Source organism: Egretta garzetta, unplaced genomic scaffold, assembly GCF_000687185.1.
Source record: "Egretta garzetta isolate BGI_Z169 unplaced genomic scaffold, ASM68718v1 scaffold219, whole genome shotgun sequence".
In the NCBI taxonomy this organism is placed as follows: domain Eukaryota; kingdom Metazoa; phylum Chordata; class Aves; order Pelecaniformes; family Ardeidae; genus Egretta; species Egretta garzetta.
In genome coordinates, this window is record NW_009260671.1 from 642,970 (window position 1) to 657,187 (window position 14,218).

The following is a 14,218-nucleotide window of genomic DNA, read 5'->3' on the forward strand; positions in this document are numbered from 1 at the left end:
AAATACTTATTTAAAGCAGCCTGTCTCAGAGCCTCAGCTACTTAAAATCTATGCAAATAATTTCTAATAGAACAGTTGTATTCAAATAATGCACAGATGCTGCCAAGTCTTTAAAGTGCAGCTACTGAATTAGTGGTAGCTGTTGGCAAAGTGCCTGGAACTAGGGTTTGCTGAAGAGCTAAACCAGTTCTGATGTTAGTAGCCTACAGGTGCAGACGGAGAAATCAGAAAGCTTAAAAAGCAGGTACTCTGCTTTCCTTATTCAGTGCGTGAGTAGATGTGAGGAGAGAGGTTTAAATTTGTCAGTTCTAATTCTTTGGAGGGCACGATGTCTCGAACAGGAAATTTAGTTGGCTAATTCATTTGCTAATCTTGTTTGATAAGCCAGTTTTAATACAACGTGTTTGCTATATAAAACTAGTCTTGCCACCAAAAGCTTGTTGTATTTAAGTAAAAAGCAGCAGTAAAAATGTATATGCATTTTAATGACATTCTGAGATCCACTCAAATGCAGTTTGGAATAAGACCTGGATAAATGCATTGTGATAGAAACTATTTTTCCCCACTTTTAACATAATATAGGGGGGAAAAAAAATCCAAGCATATGGTAAGTAGTGTAATTGTGTAAATATGTATACATGGAGGTTAATGTCCTGATTAACAGTGAATACCAAAATGATTGAAATTACTATATTAGTTGCAAATCAGTATGGTGCAGGGAGTTGATAAGCATCAGATTTAGGAAAATAACTAAAAAATGAAAAATTCAGATTAAGACTAAAGTGTTTTTCCTTTCTTCCAATTTAAAGTCATTCTGTTCTCCTTGGGGAAAGGGGGGGGAATGATTCTTTCCTGGTTAACTGTTTTCTTATTTGGTTTGCAGAGTCCTGCCCCCCCAAGATTTCGTATGGCAAATCTGCAGCACCAAACCTAATTTTAATCGCTTTTTCATACCAGCCTGATTTCCGTTCCTATTTGTCCATCCCTCTGTTCAAGTTCAGTTACTCTCATGTTGCTGCTTTGTTAAAAAACTTGCAATTTTGCTACTTGTGCCTCAGCACTGACTTGCCAGAGGCTTGAGGATTCATCAGAACCTAAAGGTGGAACAGATGTGTTGAAGGAAAGGAAGGAGAAGGGAAGAGTTATCTTGTGTATGTTAATCCACAGGGCCTGTAAAAACTGGTTGTAGTTTATATTTGAATATCATTCCTTGGAGTGAATGTAGCTACAAAGGTTGTCTCTCCATTGAGTCTCACTGTTTAATGTTGACAGAGCCAAGCTCCCACTCCCTGGGGTTAATAAAATAAAAAAAAAATCTCCACAGAAACGTAAAGCTGTTGTTATATGCCTGTTTATTCAAGCACTTAATCATAACTCCATTCATCTCTAGGGTTCAAAAAGAAATAAAATGGAGGGTGATAAACCTGAGCTGGGTAATGCTGGTTTTGATGGGATGAGCGAAGATGAGCTGCTAGCAGCTGTCTTAGAGATTAGCAAAAGGGAAGCTTCTCTATCTCTGAGCCATGATGAAGATAAGCCCACAAGCAGCCCAGACACTGGTTTTGGAGATGACGAAATTCAGGAATTGCCAGAAAACCTGGAATCTATGGAGATGGAGAAACCCAAAGCAGCATTAGACTCGGGTAAGGTGAAGTAACCATCTTAATTGGACTATAGCAAGCTGAAGTGGGTTACTGATAGCAGCAGGTCAGTAATGTATGGTGGCAGAATCGGGATGCAAGTGCACTGCTGAAACTGCCTGACTTCCTCAGAGTTTTCTTACAGTTTCCCTTTTATTCACTGAACTGTGAAAATGTATTTTCTTGTATGTTCATCACCTTACAAAGGTGAGGTCATCTTCAGAGTTAATTTCCATTTTTTTCTCTACTGATTAACACACATTTCCACTGGTTCCTGTACCAGGCAATTCAATTTACTGAGATTTGGCAGTGCCTGGAACTTAATCTTCCATAATCAGAAAGTATTTTCATTTCTGTAGCTGTTGCAGCCTTGGCAGCACGGTAGCAGTGTTCATGTTGCTGTTGTGCAGGAGTGATGTCTGGGGTGCGTAAGATGAATGCTTTCATAAGAAATGCAGTGGTTTTGTCACTAGTTACTAATGAATTTAGCTCTGTCTCTGTAATTTTTTCTGATACTTTTTTATGTGAGAGTAGACCCTTGAGCATAAGAGACTCAGCATGTGAATTATGGCCTCTGACCCAGAAACACAGCTAAGTACAAGCGGAGCCTGTGTGATCTCAGTGCGGAGAAATTTAGTGTCTTCCTTTAGTTGGCTGAAGGAGATGTAAGTGTTTATCATTTGTTGTGTTCTACATGCTTTCAGTCAGATTTTTAATTCCACTAGCCTGGAAAAACAGGCCAACAATATGCTCTCCTTCTCCTCTAAGGGCCAGGAGGTTAGATATTAACAACAAAAACCCCCATTCTGTTACCAGAAATCACAGGCAGCTTTCATGTTGGAAGGCAGTGTATAGGAAAACTGAGCACGTGGTCAGCCTCGTTTGTGCTCTCCTTTATATGCGCTAATGCTGCTTATAGTTGTGTGAAAGAGAGTTGTGAGAGTGTGGCCACATAAACCTATCTCTTCCCAGGTTTTCTTTGGAAAGTATAATGTAATTATTTGAAGGCTCTGTTGTGACACTTAAGCAAAAAGTATGTGTTCAATAAAAGCTTCTGTATTTTCTGATTATGAATGCAGTTAAACACTCAACATGGCATTCAGCGTTCTGTATTTGCCCGTGTATGACCAAAAACCACTGGTAGCACTCAAAGCATGCGGTTTGGCATTCAGATGAGATATGTGTGTATGTTGTTACCAGTTATGGCAGCTGAATATAACACGGCATGAGTTCACAATGCTATGTTCTATTTAAAGGAAACTTAATTGCAAAGGATGCTTTGCTATATCAGACAAGATGATTCTAAACATGACGGATTTAACTTGGTCCATTTCTTGTTACCACTAGTAATAATATTTTTTTGTAAACACTGATTAATTCATGGTGCTTTCAAAAAAGGCTAATTTAGATATGACAGAAGGTGTCTTTTCTGCTACATGATCCTCAGATAACAGTTGTGTGAGTCGAGTGAGTATTTCTTCTTACATTGGAAGTTTTCAAAGGTCACATAATAAATTCTGGTTTGTTTTTCATCTTAAGAGGATTAGACTGATGGATTATTGTTCTGGCTCTGGTGGTCTTGTGTTTAAGAGGCCACAGATACTGAGACTGCCTTGTATAATCCTTGCTAATAACTAACAAGCAGATGTTGAAGTCTGCATAGGGCAAAACTGTAAAGTTTCACGTGTTCCTGTATGATAGCTGTTGGAGCAGGTCCTGACCCTTTCTCAGCTGCAAGCAAATGGGAGAATCAAAGTGTCCTGAAACTGCAGGAGATGTATGCAGTGGTTGAATGAAAGTTCATTCCGGAAGTTTTGTAAAGTACCTCTGCCACAGTATTCACTTTAAAGGTGAACTGAAAAGTTATAATCTTCTTGCACTTTTAAAGCTTATAGGTAGTGTTCATGAGATCGAGGCTCTTGCCTCAAGCAAAAAGTTGACAAATTTAAGTAGTGCTTGAGACCTGTGCTTCCCTCCATCTTACATACGATTGACTTTAATTGTGGCTTCATCTGTAGTACTCTGAGGTATAATATGCAGTGCAAATTTTTATGATCCATGGTTTCTTCTAGAGAAATTCAAGTGTCAGCTTCGTAGCTGCAGAAACCTAGTGGTGTGTGACACCTTATTTTAACTAAAGTTGTCTCTGAGTGAACATAAAAGGCTAAGAAGACAACAGATTCAGGGATTAACCAAATGGTTCATTTTACCCCTGTTAAAATAAGACTGCGCTTTGGAGCTTTTTCCATTTGACTCTCGTGTGGGGTTTTTTTATGACTGGTGAGCTCTCCCTGTCAATAGATGTCACTATGCAGCAAGGATTGTGGTGATTCAAAGAGGGTTTAGCCGGTAACAAACAGAAGACCCAGGAAAGCATCACTGTACTTTCTGATTCCTCAGGTCCTGCCAATTTCACCGAGATAACTAAAGATTTTGATGAGAATAAGGAAAACAAAACTCCGGAAAGCTCCCAGGGGGAGGTTGACTGGCTGCAGCAGTACGACATGGAGAGAGAGAGGGAAGAACAAGAACTTCAGCAGGCACTGGCTCAAAGCCTTCAAGAGCAAGTAAGAAATAAAGTTTGCTTCCTTGAGTTTATCTTCCCCAACACTGGAAACCTGATGGCTAAAGGAAAAGCTTGTGTTCAGGCAGTAACTGCAAAGGGATTATGCTGCTTTTTTAAAAGAAACAGATGAAAAAAGTTTTGGGTTTCTTCTAGCTCCAGTGTCAGTAGAGTGGTGGCGCTGGATACATCTGGGCATGTTTTGTATATGCTTTGGAAACCATATATCACATCACAGACCTGCAGATTTCTCAAAGCTTTCCATGCACATTTATACACTGGTTTGTAACATTCTATAACAATGTTGATAAACTGCACTAAACTCATTACTATTTGTCACCAAGAACCAAGCCCACCTTTAGCCTCCCTGGCAGTTGCTTTTTGCAGTGTGTCGTGTCAGGACTCAAAGTGAAGAAGGCAGGTTTCAAAGCAAAGGCTAAGAACAGCCATGCCAGGTCAGGTTAAAGATCTCGGTCTATCCCGCTGCCTTGTTTCTGGTGCTAGGAAGTAGGGGATGCTTAGTGAAGAATATAGGAACTGAGCATTTATGTGATCCTTCCCTGTTAGTAAATTGGAAAAAGGATCCCAGATGATTTAGTCTGAACCAAGTCCTTTAAATTAGACTTGGAAAGAACTGGGATCTCAGGTTGTGTGCTGACCATCTGTATTCCACTTGAATTTCAAGACCTGTAACTGATTTCCACAAGTTTAACCGAGCTGCTGAGAGTGAAGCAACCGCTTAGCCAGGTCTTTCTTTAAATAGGTGCCCTTGTCTGCTCTCTATTAATACTAAAGCTGTCATGGTTTTCCTTATGAGATCTGATGTTTCCATGGCTCTTGAATTTTTCTCTCCCATTACTCATTATGAGGTGCTGGTTGGTATGTTCCATGCCAGATGTAGCTTTGATTCAGCGGTGCTGAGTAGTTTTAACAAAGATTCCCGAATGCTTTAGAAATAGTGAGATAAAAGGCCTCATGCTAATAATGTAAAACTGCCCTTTGAGTGTTGTTCTGCTACAGTTCTGAAGCGAAAATCTGCTATTCTAATGCTTCAGGCATGGAAATGCAGTAGCTGTGGTTATCTTGATCTGAAATACGTAGTTAGGGTTCTGCGTTCAGGTGCACTGAAAGCATTCAAACCCTGAATTTAGAAGCCAGCTCATTAAATATTATTGACTGGCTTGCTGTATCTCTGCACTTCCAAGAGTTGTGGGAGGAACAGGGGCATGATATTATCCAAAGATTAGAAGGGTTTGTTGAGATGAGGTTTCTTTGCTACTTGTTCATGGTAATATTTTTAATACCTGGTTGTTGAGCGGTGTCTGTTTTTTGCATCCTGCCTATGTGAGTTACACCTGTTACATAGAACCACTAGCTCCGCTTTCAAATGGCTTAAAAATAATAAAATCTGTCAGGATTTAACGACTCTGTCCTCAGCTGGCTTTGGACAGAAGTAGTCTAAATTTTGCCGAAGTGTGAGGAGCTTTGTGTGTAAGTGACAGCTTTCCTTAGTGAGGGGTTGCAAATTCATTCAGATGCTTTTCAAATTAATGATCCAGAGAAAACGTTCGGTGTTACTAGAGACTCGCTCCGCTGCATACCAAACTTCAGGAGCTTTGACGAGCCTTAATGAAGGTTTGTCCCAGGTTCTGTTGCACGGGAACATTGGACTCTCGCTGGTTGCAAACATTCCTTCACACAGAACCTTTAATTTACAATGTCAGGTTTGTTGTAGAAACCAGAGCAGCACAGTTTCAATGGAAAAAGAGCACCACAAGAATTTTAAACAGTGAAGTGTCTCAATGAGCTAAGTTTTGTTCTCTTCCCATCAGGAGGCGCGAGAACAAAAAGAGGATGATGACCTTAAACGAGCCACGGAATTAAGTCTACAAGGTGAAACTTATTTAACTTCTTCCAGGATGTTGATTTTGAGGGAAAATAGATCTGTATGTATGAGTGGAGCTCCTAAGTGTCTGTAAGATGGCTGGGATTCCATGCTCTTTCGGTGTGTGCTTTGTTGTGTTTGGCTTTGCTCAGGTCAGCTTTTCTTGCCCTTGGTTGTGAAAGCAAATGCCACGAAAAACGTAACGTGAAAAACAACTTATTTCATTCTTTTGAGTTTTAAATTAGATATATCTATAGAGAGATGTAATATATATTAAATTATAATATACATTTAATATATAATACTGATACAGGGAGAGCAAAATGGTCCTTGAAATTTTGCATTCCCAGCAAAAGCCAGCATGCTAATGGCTCTAGTCAGAACTTAAGGATTATTTCTTACTTGCATTGATATTTTAGTGCTAATTAATGAATGCACTGGCCTTGCCCAGGAAAATAAGTGCTCTGTCTGATACAGGGTAAGATGGAGACAGACCTCACTGCAAGGTATAGCTGTTGGGGGTGAAAAACGAAACCCAAAACACACTATCTATCTTTTCCAAATCCACACAGTGTGGTGAGCCTCAGGCACTGTTTAACATTTGTGTGAGGCTGGCATGCGAGTGATTTCATACAATCTGGCAGAGCAAAGCATAACCAAGAGAAAATTCTTGCTCCAAAGAGGAAGAGGGGAGGGGTAGTGAAGAATTGTGTTAAGATACTTGTAGTTGCTCAGACACCTTTAAAGGCCCTCAGGTATTACCGGACGGACCTGTGTCTGCTTCTGAAGAGAAGTAAGTTGAATGCTGCTTAAATGTCCCTCAGCCCGAGTCCTGTTCCCTGGTGAGCTCTGGCAGACTGAGTGCCAATTCCCTCTCAGGTCTTCCTCGATTCGTGGCCGGGAAGTGTTCGGCACTAGAAATCCTTCCTCCTCCTGATGTGCAGTCACTTGACTTAAACATGAGCGTTGCCTTGTGCTTCTCAGCTTACTACTGTGTCACTTGTCAGGCATCAGCCAGCGGTTGTTCAGGAGATGCTAATAATCTTGAGCATATATCTGGTAGTATTTGTCTTAGAAAGGCTCCCAGCGGTGCTGCAACTGAAGAACCACTAGCCGTCTGAGGATGGCTGGTGAAGCGGCATTTAGCAATACCCGTGGCAAGTGCTTCATGCAGAGACCTACCTAAGTGGCTGTGCTTCTTGGCTGTAGTCTATCTTACAACAGCCCGAGTAAGTGTGGAAACCAGCAGCAAAATATACTCAGTTAAAGGGATTCGTCTATAAACTTCCAAGAAGATTATACTAATCCAGCATCTGATGGTTTAAGAGGGCAAGCAGTGTGGGAATCTCTTTGGCAAAACATCTCCATCATAACCGGTGTGACAGTGTCTTTAAGAAAAAAAAAAAATAAATATCCTGAGCAGTGTCCTGTTAATCTCAACTTCTCATCCACCCAGGACTTCATAGCTTTAATTTAGCTGGTGAAAGCGTAGCTACTTCTCCTAATGAGTACTGTACAAAATCTTAAATTAGTCGGGTAGCTGCAGAATCCCAGGAAGTTTGGAACAGCGTGTACAGGGAGCAGTGGTGCCTTCCGGCTCTTTACAGAAAGCTGCCTGCATTTTGCTCAGCCAAGCAAACTGGAAGTTCCTGCGGTGAGCAGCCTTCTTACCATTGAAAACAATGAAAAGATGCCTGCTGCCAGCAGTAGCGTTTTGATGCCAGTTTTAATTGAAAAATGTACTTTGTTAATGCAACTTATAGTTAAAACTGTAATTCATAGCTTCTTGTTGCAGAAACTTGCAGTTCACCGACCAGACTCGCTGTACTTCTTTCAGTGTTGCTTCTGGCTGCAGACCCACCAGTGCTCTGGAGAGAATTGGGTGCTTAAGCGTTCTTTTGTCACCCAGCTGCCATTGCCATAGTGCCCTTTTGTAAAAGTATGAGAGAGATAATGCTAAAATTAATTCTGTAGTCCAAGATATTTTTCTTAATTATTGCTTTGACAAGCCAGGGAAGGGAGAGTGAGTTTTCACTTGGAAATTCCAGTATCTCCTGCTTTCCTTGGAAAGGAAGCTTGAGAGACGAGCATTTTATTGTGCTTGTTTATGTGGATAGATCTACCTCAACCTGTTGTGAATTCCTGTGCATGCCACGGCTTCTCACGCAGTGTCATTGTTTCCATGCTATCTAGAGTTTAACAGCTCTCTCCTGGACAGCGTTGGTTCTGATGAAGACTCTGGGAACGAGGATGTTCTTGACATGGAGTATTCAGAAGCTGAAGCAGAAGAGCTGAAAAGAAATGCTGAGGTGTGATCCGTGATTTCAAAAGCTAACTGAGAAATATACCCCCTCTTCACCATCAGTTTAGTGTTGGAGGTAGTTTTACAGAGCAGATATACTTGTTTAGTCTTAGAAAGGTCTTTTATGTTCAAAAGTGAAAAGATAGAAGATTTATATCCTTAAGAGTCTGTCCTATTGTGTCATTTTAATCTAAAAACCAAAACGAAACAGCTGCAGAGACCACCTGGGTTTCTCCAAGATGTGGATAGTGGTGAAAAGGAAACAGTAATTTTATACCAGAAACGTTCCAGTGCATGTAAAGCAACAGGCCTGAAATTTTTACTTACAGAGAGAGAGGACCTCACAGCTAGCGGGGTAGTTTAGTTGCAACACCATGGGCTTCTCAATCCTGCCCCACCAGAACTGAGAAGTTGTGGCAAGATCTTACTCCCATCAAGGTGAAATGTAACGGCAGCCCAGGCTTTGCTGCTGGCCGCCAGCTCTCTCGGACTCCACACAGCAGTGTTGTGAAAGTTGCCTGCCTGCCTCGGAGGAAGGAATACTGTGTAGAGTGGATAAGGTTGAATAACTGGGAGTTTCTTTGAGCAGTTTTGTTCTCTTCCAGTTCTTTACCAGTTTCCTTACCCTTAACCAAGAGTTGCATTTTAAGAGTATTGTCAGTGAATCATGTAGAATAGAATCGCTTTGATTGGAAAAGACCTTTAAGATCATCAAGTCCAACCTTTAACCTAACCCTGCCATCCCACCACTAAACCATGTCCCTAAAAATCAGTATCAATAACATTTCCTGGTCAGAGGGGATTAAAAAATAATTGTCAAAAGCCAATTACCATTGTTTAGTTTTATTGTCAGTGAATAGACAGAGCATGTTTCCTGCATGCAAAGAGGGCATTGTCTGCTGACATTACAGGTGCAGGACGAGAGAATCTGGGCTTCATGTCTGGTATTAACTGTTAAATCTGTATGCCATTATCAAGGGTATTTCTTTGATATTTCAGAAGTAAGCGTGGTGTTCCCTTTTTGCTTTTCTGTGTTTATTTGGTGGATTAATTCTGACATCAGTGGAAGTCGCTCAGGAAATGGTTGTTTAGAAAACTTTGCAGCACAGAGCTCATGTCAGCATCTGTTCTGAGGTCAGAGTGGCTCCTTTGCATGCTCATTGGCTTGCTGAAAGATTAAATAAGTTGGGAGGCTTTTTCCCAATTCTGGAAGGTCTCCTTGTATGGTCTGAACTGGTCTGCTTTTGTAATTTTTGATTGGGTTGCATCTTTGAATACAGTAGCCAAAGCCCATATCAGGTGTGTAAGTCATCTGGTCCGTAAGGTACATAGGAATAAAGTGAATGCCTAAAAGCTTTAATTGGACTTTGTTTTCAGACAGGAGAGCTTCCTCACTCCTATCGCCTCATCAGCATCGTCAGCCATATCGGAAGCACATCATCTTCAGGTAAAAGATACCGTATTTTATTCTTCATCTCTTATCTAGCTTAAAAATCTGTGACACAGAATTACCGTGGCAGGATTATTTGCAGAGAAGTATTCAGGCAGCAAAGCAGGTCTTTCATCGTGGCTTGCTGGTAGGGGAGCAGGTTGAGGGTGTCGTGGTGCCTTAATGCGGCACATGGACGAAGCACTGCTTGTGGGGTCTGTGGAAGTGCTTGTGCTTGCTACCAGCTCATCGACCAGGAAGGATGGAGGGACCAGGATCTTAAGGGTCTTTTAGCATTTAAATCTGACACAGGTTGCTGGCCCAGGGTATCTAGCTAACCAGCTTACTGGTTGAACTGCAGCATGAAAAGAAAGGTGCATTCTCTGTTTTTAAGGTCATTATATCAGTGATGTCTATGATATCAAGAAGCAGTCCTGGTTCACCTACAATGACCTGGAAGTGTCTAGAACTCTAGAGGCCACCGTTCAGTGTGACAGAGACCGAAGTGGCTACATCTTCTTCTACATGCACAAGTAGGTGTCTTGGGGAACTTTGGTGCAAGTGATTACCTGCTGTTTGTGAGGAAGTGGGCTTCTCTTCGTCAGAATTATATGGAGGAATGACAAAATTAAAGTGCTCTGGGTTCAGAGGCATGGAATTGTATGTCACTAATACGCAGGGTTTTAACAAGATGCATTAAATCATCTTTTAAGAAGGGGGTTCACTGTCTCAGCTATGTGTCCATTGTGCCAGGAATCATAATGCAGCTTGGGGTTTTTTTCCTTAAGTGCTGTGATATTTGTAAATGCCCTTATCCCTGCTCCTAGCAGTTGTGATGTTGCAGCTGTGGTCATCTCAGGACACAGACAAGATGAAGTTTGTAGGTAGAAGTGATACCTTTTCAGGCACATGGAACTGAAGAAGGGGTTTTGTGCCTCAGTTTGTCCCCTTCTTCTGTCTTTACCGGTTGTTCCAATAAAGGATATTACTTCATCTACAGACCGTGTCCTGTGTTGCTTCTGATCCTTTTACCAGCCCGGAGTTACTTTCACTATTGTTACTGTTCTCTGAGGCTTACCACTGACCTTATTCATTGTAATACATGAAAAAAAAGTGCTGTGGGATTCAAGAAGCCTTGCTTAGAGATGCCAGATAAGGCACCTTTCTCTGCCAGGACCTGTGACGCTTGCGTTTGTGGATTACATAAGTTTCACTGTTGGTCTTTCCCTCTGTTCTAGGGATATCTTCGATGAGTTACTAGAAACAGAAAAAAATGCACAGCCACTTAGCATGGAAGTAGGAAGATCGGTTCGTCAGCCTCTGTGAAGAGTAAAACACCTTGTTCCTCCTGAGGAACGAGGAAGATTCGGAACTTGTGCCAGACACGCAGGAGTAACAAACAGCTCAGGGCCAAAACAAGACACAAAAGGTAGAAATATGGGACGCTCGGTTTGTTGAACCATCTGTGCAAGTCCTGGGCCTGAACCATGAGTTTAAACCTTGACATCCCAGAGCGATCCTCCTGTGGTGAAGTTTTTATTGTTCCTCAAATAATTTTGTCAGCATGGAGCCTTAAAGAGTTGCATCAAGCCACAAGACTACAGCTGCTCATAAACTGATTTAAAAAAAAAAAACGTGCAAAAAGAGACTAGACTTTAAAAGCCCATTCACCCGTGAGATGTGAGTGGCGAAGATTTACATATCACTTGGCTTTTTTTTTTTTTTTTTTTTTTTTTTTTCCCTCCAAGAGCAATTTAAGCAATAGATTCTGTAACCTGGCGTGTGTTGTGTTAGTAATATTCACTGGAAACCCAGATCACCGAGTACGCTCTTGCCCGTCATCTCGCTAACAGGCATTTGGGAATCACTCAAGCTGATGCGTTTTGACGTTTGTGGGTTTGTAAGCGCTCCGCTACTTGTAGGCGGATCCAGGAGGCGAACTGTCGGTGCTGTGGAATGTATTTCATACCTGGTGGCAGCTCTGTTGGTTTTTGGGTTTGTTTTTTTTTTTTCCCACACCCTTCACCTGTCATCCTCCTCTAGACGTGAGATTATATTTGTGGTTTCTTTTGTTTTACAAGTTCTATTATTTGACTGCATTTTCTTCATAAGGTCGCTGCGTAGGTAGCGTTTGGAGAGGAGAGGGCTCTCTTGTGGGCGGGTGGTGTTTCGCACTGGAGTCGTGTTGCTCGGGGCTGCTTCGGTGTAACTCTGGGGGCAGGAGAACACCTGGAGCAGGCTGAGAAGGGTAGCAGGAGGTGACCCACAGCCACTTGTCATCCTCTGGGAGGGAACGAGCGTCCTAGCGTTCCCCTTCACGCACAGGCCTGGGTCATCGTGAATCGGGAGCGGTGGGAAAAGGCAGGGTCTGAATTGCTCTTTGACTGAACCATCGCCTTGCCTTGGTCGGCTTGTATCCCGGGGTAGGAGGGATTTTACTGCAGCTATGCCTCTGTTCTCCTTCCTGAGGAGCGCAGAGTGCTCAAACTGTGAAACTAAACCAGGTGGAAAGCTTTCAGAAAGCCCATGCATTAACAGGAGCAGCATTGCGTTTTATTGGGTTTAGAGACATGACGCCCCTTTTAGAGCTTGTTTCAGCAGGGGGGGGAAAAGCCTAGTGACTTCATTTTTTCAGCACCTTCGCGCTTATTTAGCAGGGGCAGATGTTTCCCTTCTCTGGCATTTACTCATTTCAGAGAAATTGTTGCTGTCAAGCAGAGTAGTTGCTCTTGTTTTGGCCTCTAGTTCTGATTTTTGCAGCTTGAGTTTTAAGAGGTGAAATACTTCTTTTTAAAAACAAAACAAAATAAAACCCACCTTTTTTTGCTGTCAAGATAGTTTCTGGGTTTTTTAAGCTATCGTTAGAAGTTTCTCAGGAATAAATCAGCTGAAGCAAAGCAGACAAAACCATTGACGTAGGAGGCAGCAGGCACCTCTTTCATGGGCACTTCCACACGAGAGTTTGTCCTAGCGGGCTGGCACGGGGATGCTACCTCAGTGGCCCCTTCCCACCTCTGTGCGCAGCAGTGAGCGACAGCCGACGGCAGTGCTCCCCAGGCCCAGCATTTCGGGGACCCCAGTGTGGTGAAAAGACTGACTGACCTTCCAGTCCGTGTGTCAGATGAGCCCAGTGGACCTGGTCAGGATGACATCTTTCTGGTTTCCGAGCTGGGAGCGAACATTTGGTTGTAAACATGACAGAGCGTTTATCTTGTAAGATGCGGCCCGAGAGGGTGTATATGTTAATTTATTACAAAGCATTATACTTTTCTATTGTTGATACTGATTTTGGTAGAGTTCTGGGCGATGGGAAGAGGCGGTGGCGTGGGAGTTGTCCTTTGAACTGATCGCCCCTGCGAGAGTGATGAAGGGACTGCTCTGTCTGGAGGGCACGTCTGTTTTCCCCAAGCGCGTCCTGTGCTAGTGCTGTAAATAACCGGTGTTCCTGTAGTAGCAGCAGCCAGCTCTGCTTTCTTGGGTGGCAAGGTTGTTTTTGCAAGGCGCTGCGCTCCAGTTAATTTATAATAAAAGCAAACATTGCCTGACTTTTCAATGCAGTAACTTTTGTTTAAAGCCAGTTTTTGTTTGCATCAAGGTGTGAAAGCTGATGCTTGAATCTAGCGTTCCTTGTTTTATGAAAAGTTCTTGCTTATTATTCTAGCCACTAAGGATTTGCAGACCTCTGTTAATTAATTTAAGCTTTTTTGTTTGGCGTATGGCAGCTCAGTGGCACCTTCACCCTGGCAGGAGTGTCCACGGAGCCCCTTCCTTGCAGAAGCCAGCCTTCTCCCTGCCTCACAGCCATGAGCAGGGAGAAGGACGGGTGTGTAATCCTCACGGGGTGTGCTGCCCACCAGCCGTACCCTTCCCACCGCTCACGCTGTCGCAGCAGCAAGGTGGGTGAGGCCATCCCTTCCGGGGGGATGCCTGTCCTGGGGTATGGGTAGGCAGAGAAGCTTGGTTGCGATCCCTGAATGCGGGCAGGCTCTTCCTCAGATGCACAGAGTTGCGGTTAAACATTTACCCGCTCCTGAATCAGCCTAGTTTAGTCCAAGCGTGATTCAGCATATGAACGTGAGGAACTCCCATCTTGCTGTTCCTCTTGCCCCTTCGTTGCTTGGCTGCGATAATTTGGTCTGGATTTACTCCCCTGCTCCGGGAGGTGCAAAGCCGTTCATGTCAATGAGCTGGAGCCTGTGTGCGCGGGTCCCTGGGGAGCCCTGGCCAGAGGGGCCGCACAAAGCCTTTGCAAAGCAAGGACTGGTTTCCTGACCCAAGCAGCAGCCTGAGGCTTTGCAAGGAGCTGAGCAGGCGGAGGAGCGGGGCTGTCTGATGCCTGTGGCCGTGGCGTTGCCTTCCACTGCCCGCTCGGTGCAGCACAGATCACCATCGCCTGTGC

At 43.1% G+C, this 14,218-nt stretch overlaps 1 protein-coding gene across 4 annotated transcripts in view; it reads left to right on the top strand.

The window, feature by feature from the left end:
- The window catches only part of USP37 (ubiquitin specific peptidase 37), a 33,744-nt gene extending 22,166 nt beyond the window's left edge, over positions 1-11,578 (top strand). For 2 of the 4 annotated variants that reach the window (XM_035901103.1, XM_009645688.2), the window contains 7 exons: positions 1,391-1,643; positions 4,041-4,207; positions 6,036-6,096; positions 8,282-8,397; positions 9,768-9,837; positions 10,214-10,352; positions 11,058-11,578. In XM_035901103.1, the coding sequence (XP_035756996.1) occupies positions 1,391-1,643; positions 4,041-4,207; positions 6,036-6,096; positions 8,282-8,397; positions 9,768-9,837; positions 10,214-10,352; positions 11,058-11,145 (894 nt within the window). In that variant the 3' untranslated portion in view covers positions 11,146-11,578. Of the gene's footprint in view, positions 1-1,390; positions 1,644-3,341; positions 3,491-4,040; positions 4,208-6,035; positions 6,097-8,281; positions 8,398-9,767; positions 9,838-10,213; positions 10,353-11,057 lie in introns of those variants that run through there. The other 2 variants (XM_035901104.1, XR_004842861.1) reach the window with 2 other exon arrangements.
- The last annotated feature ends 2,640 nt before the right edge of the window (positions 11,579-14,218 follow it).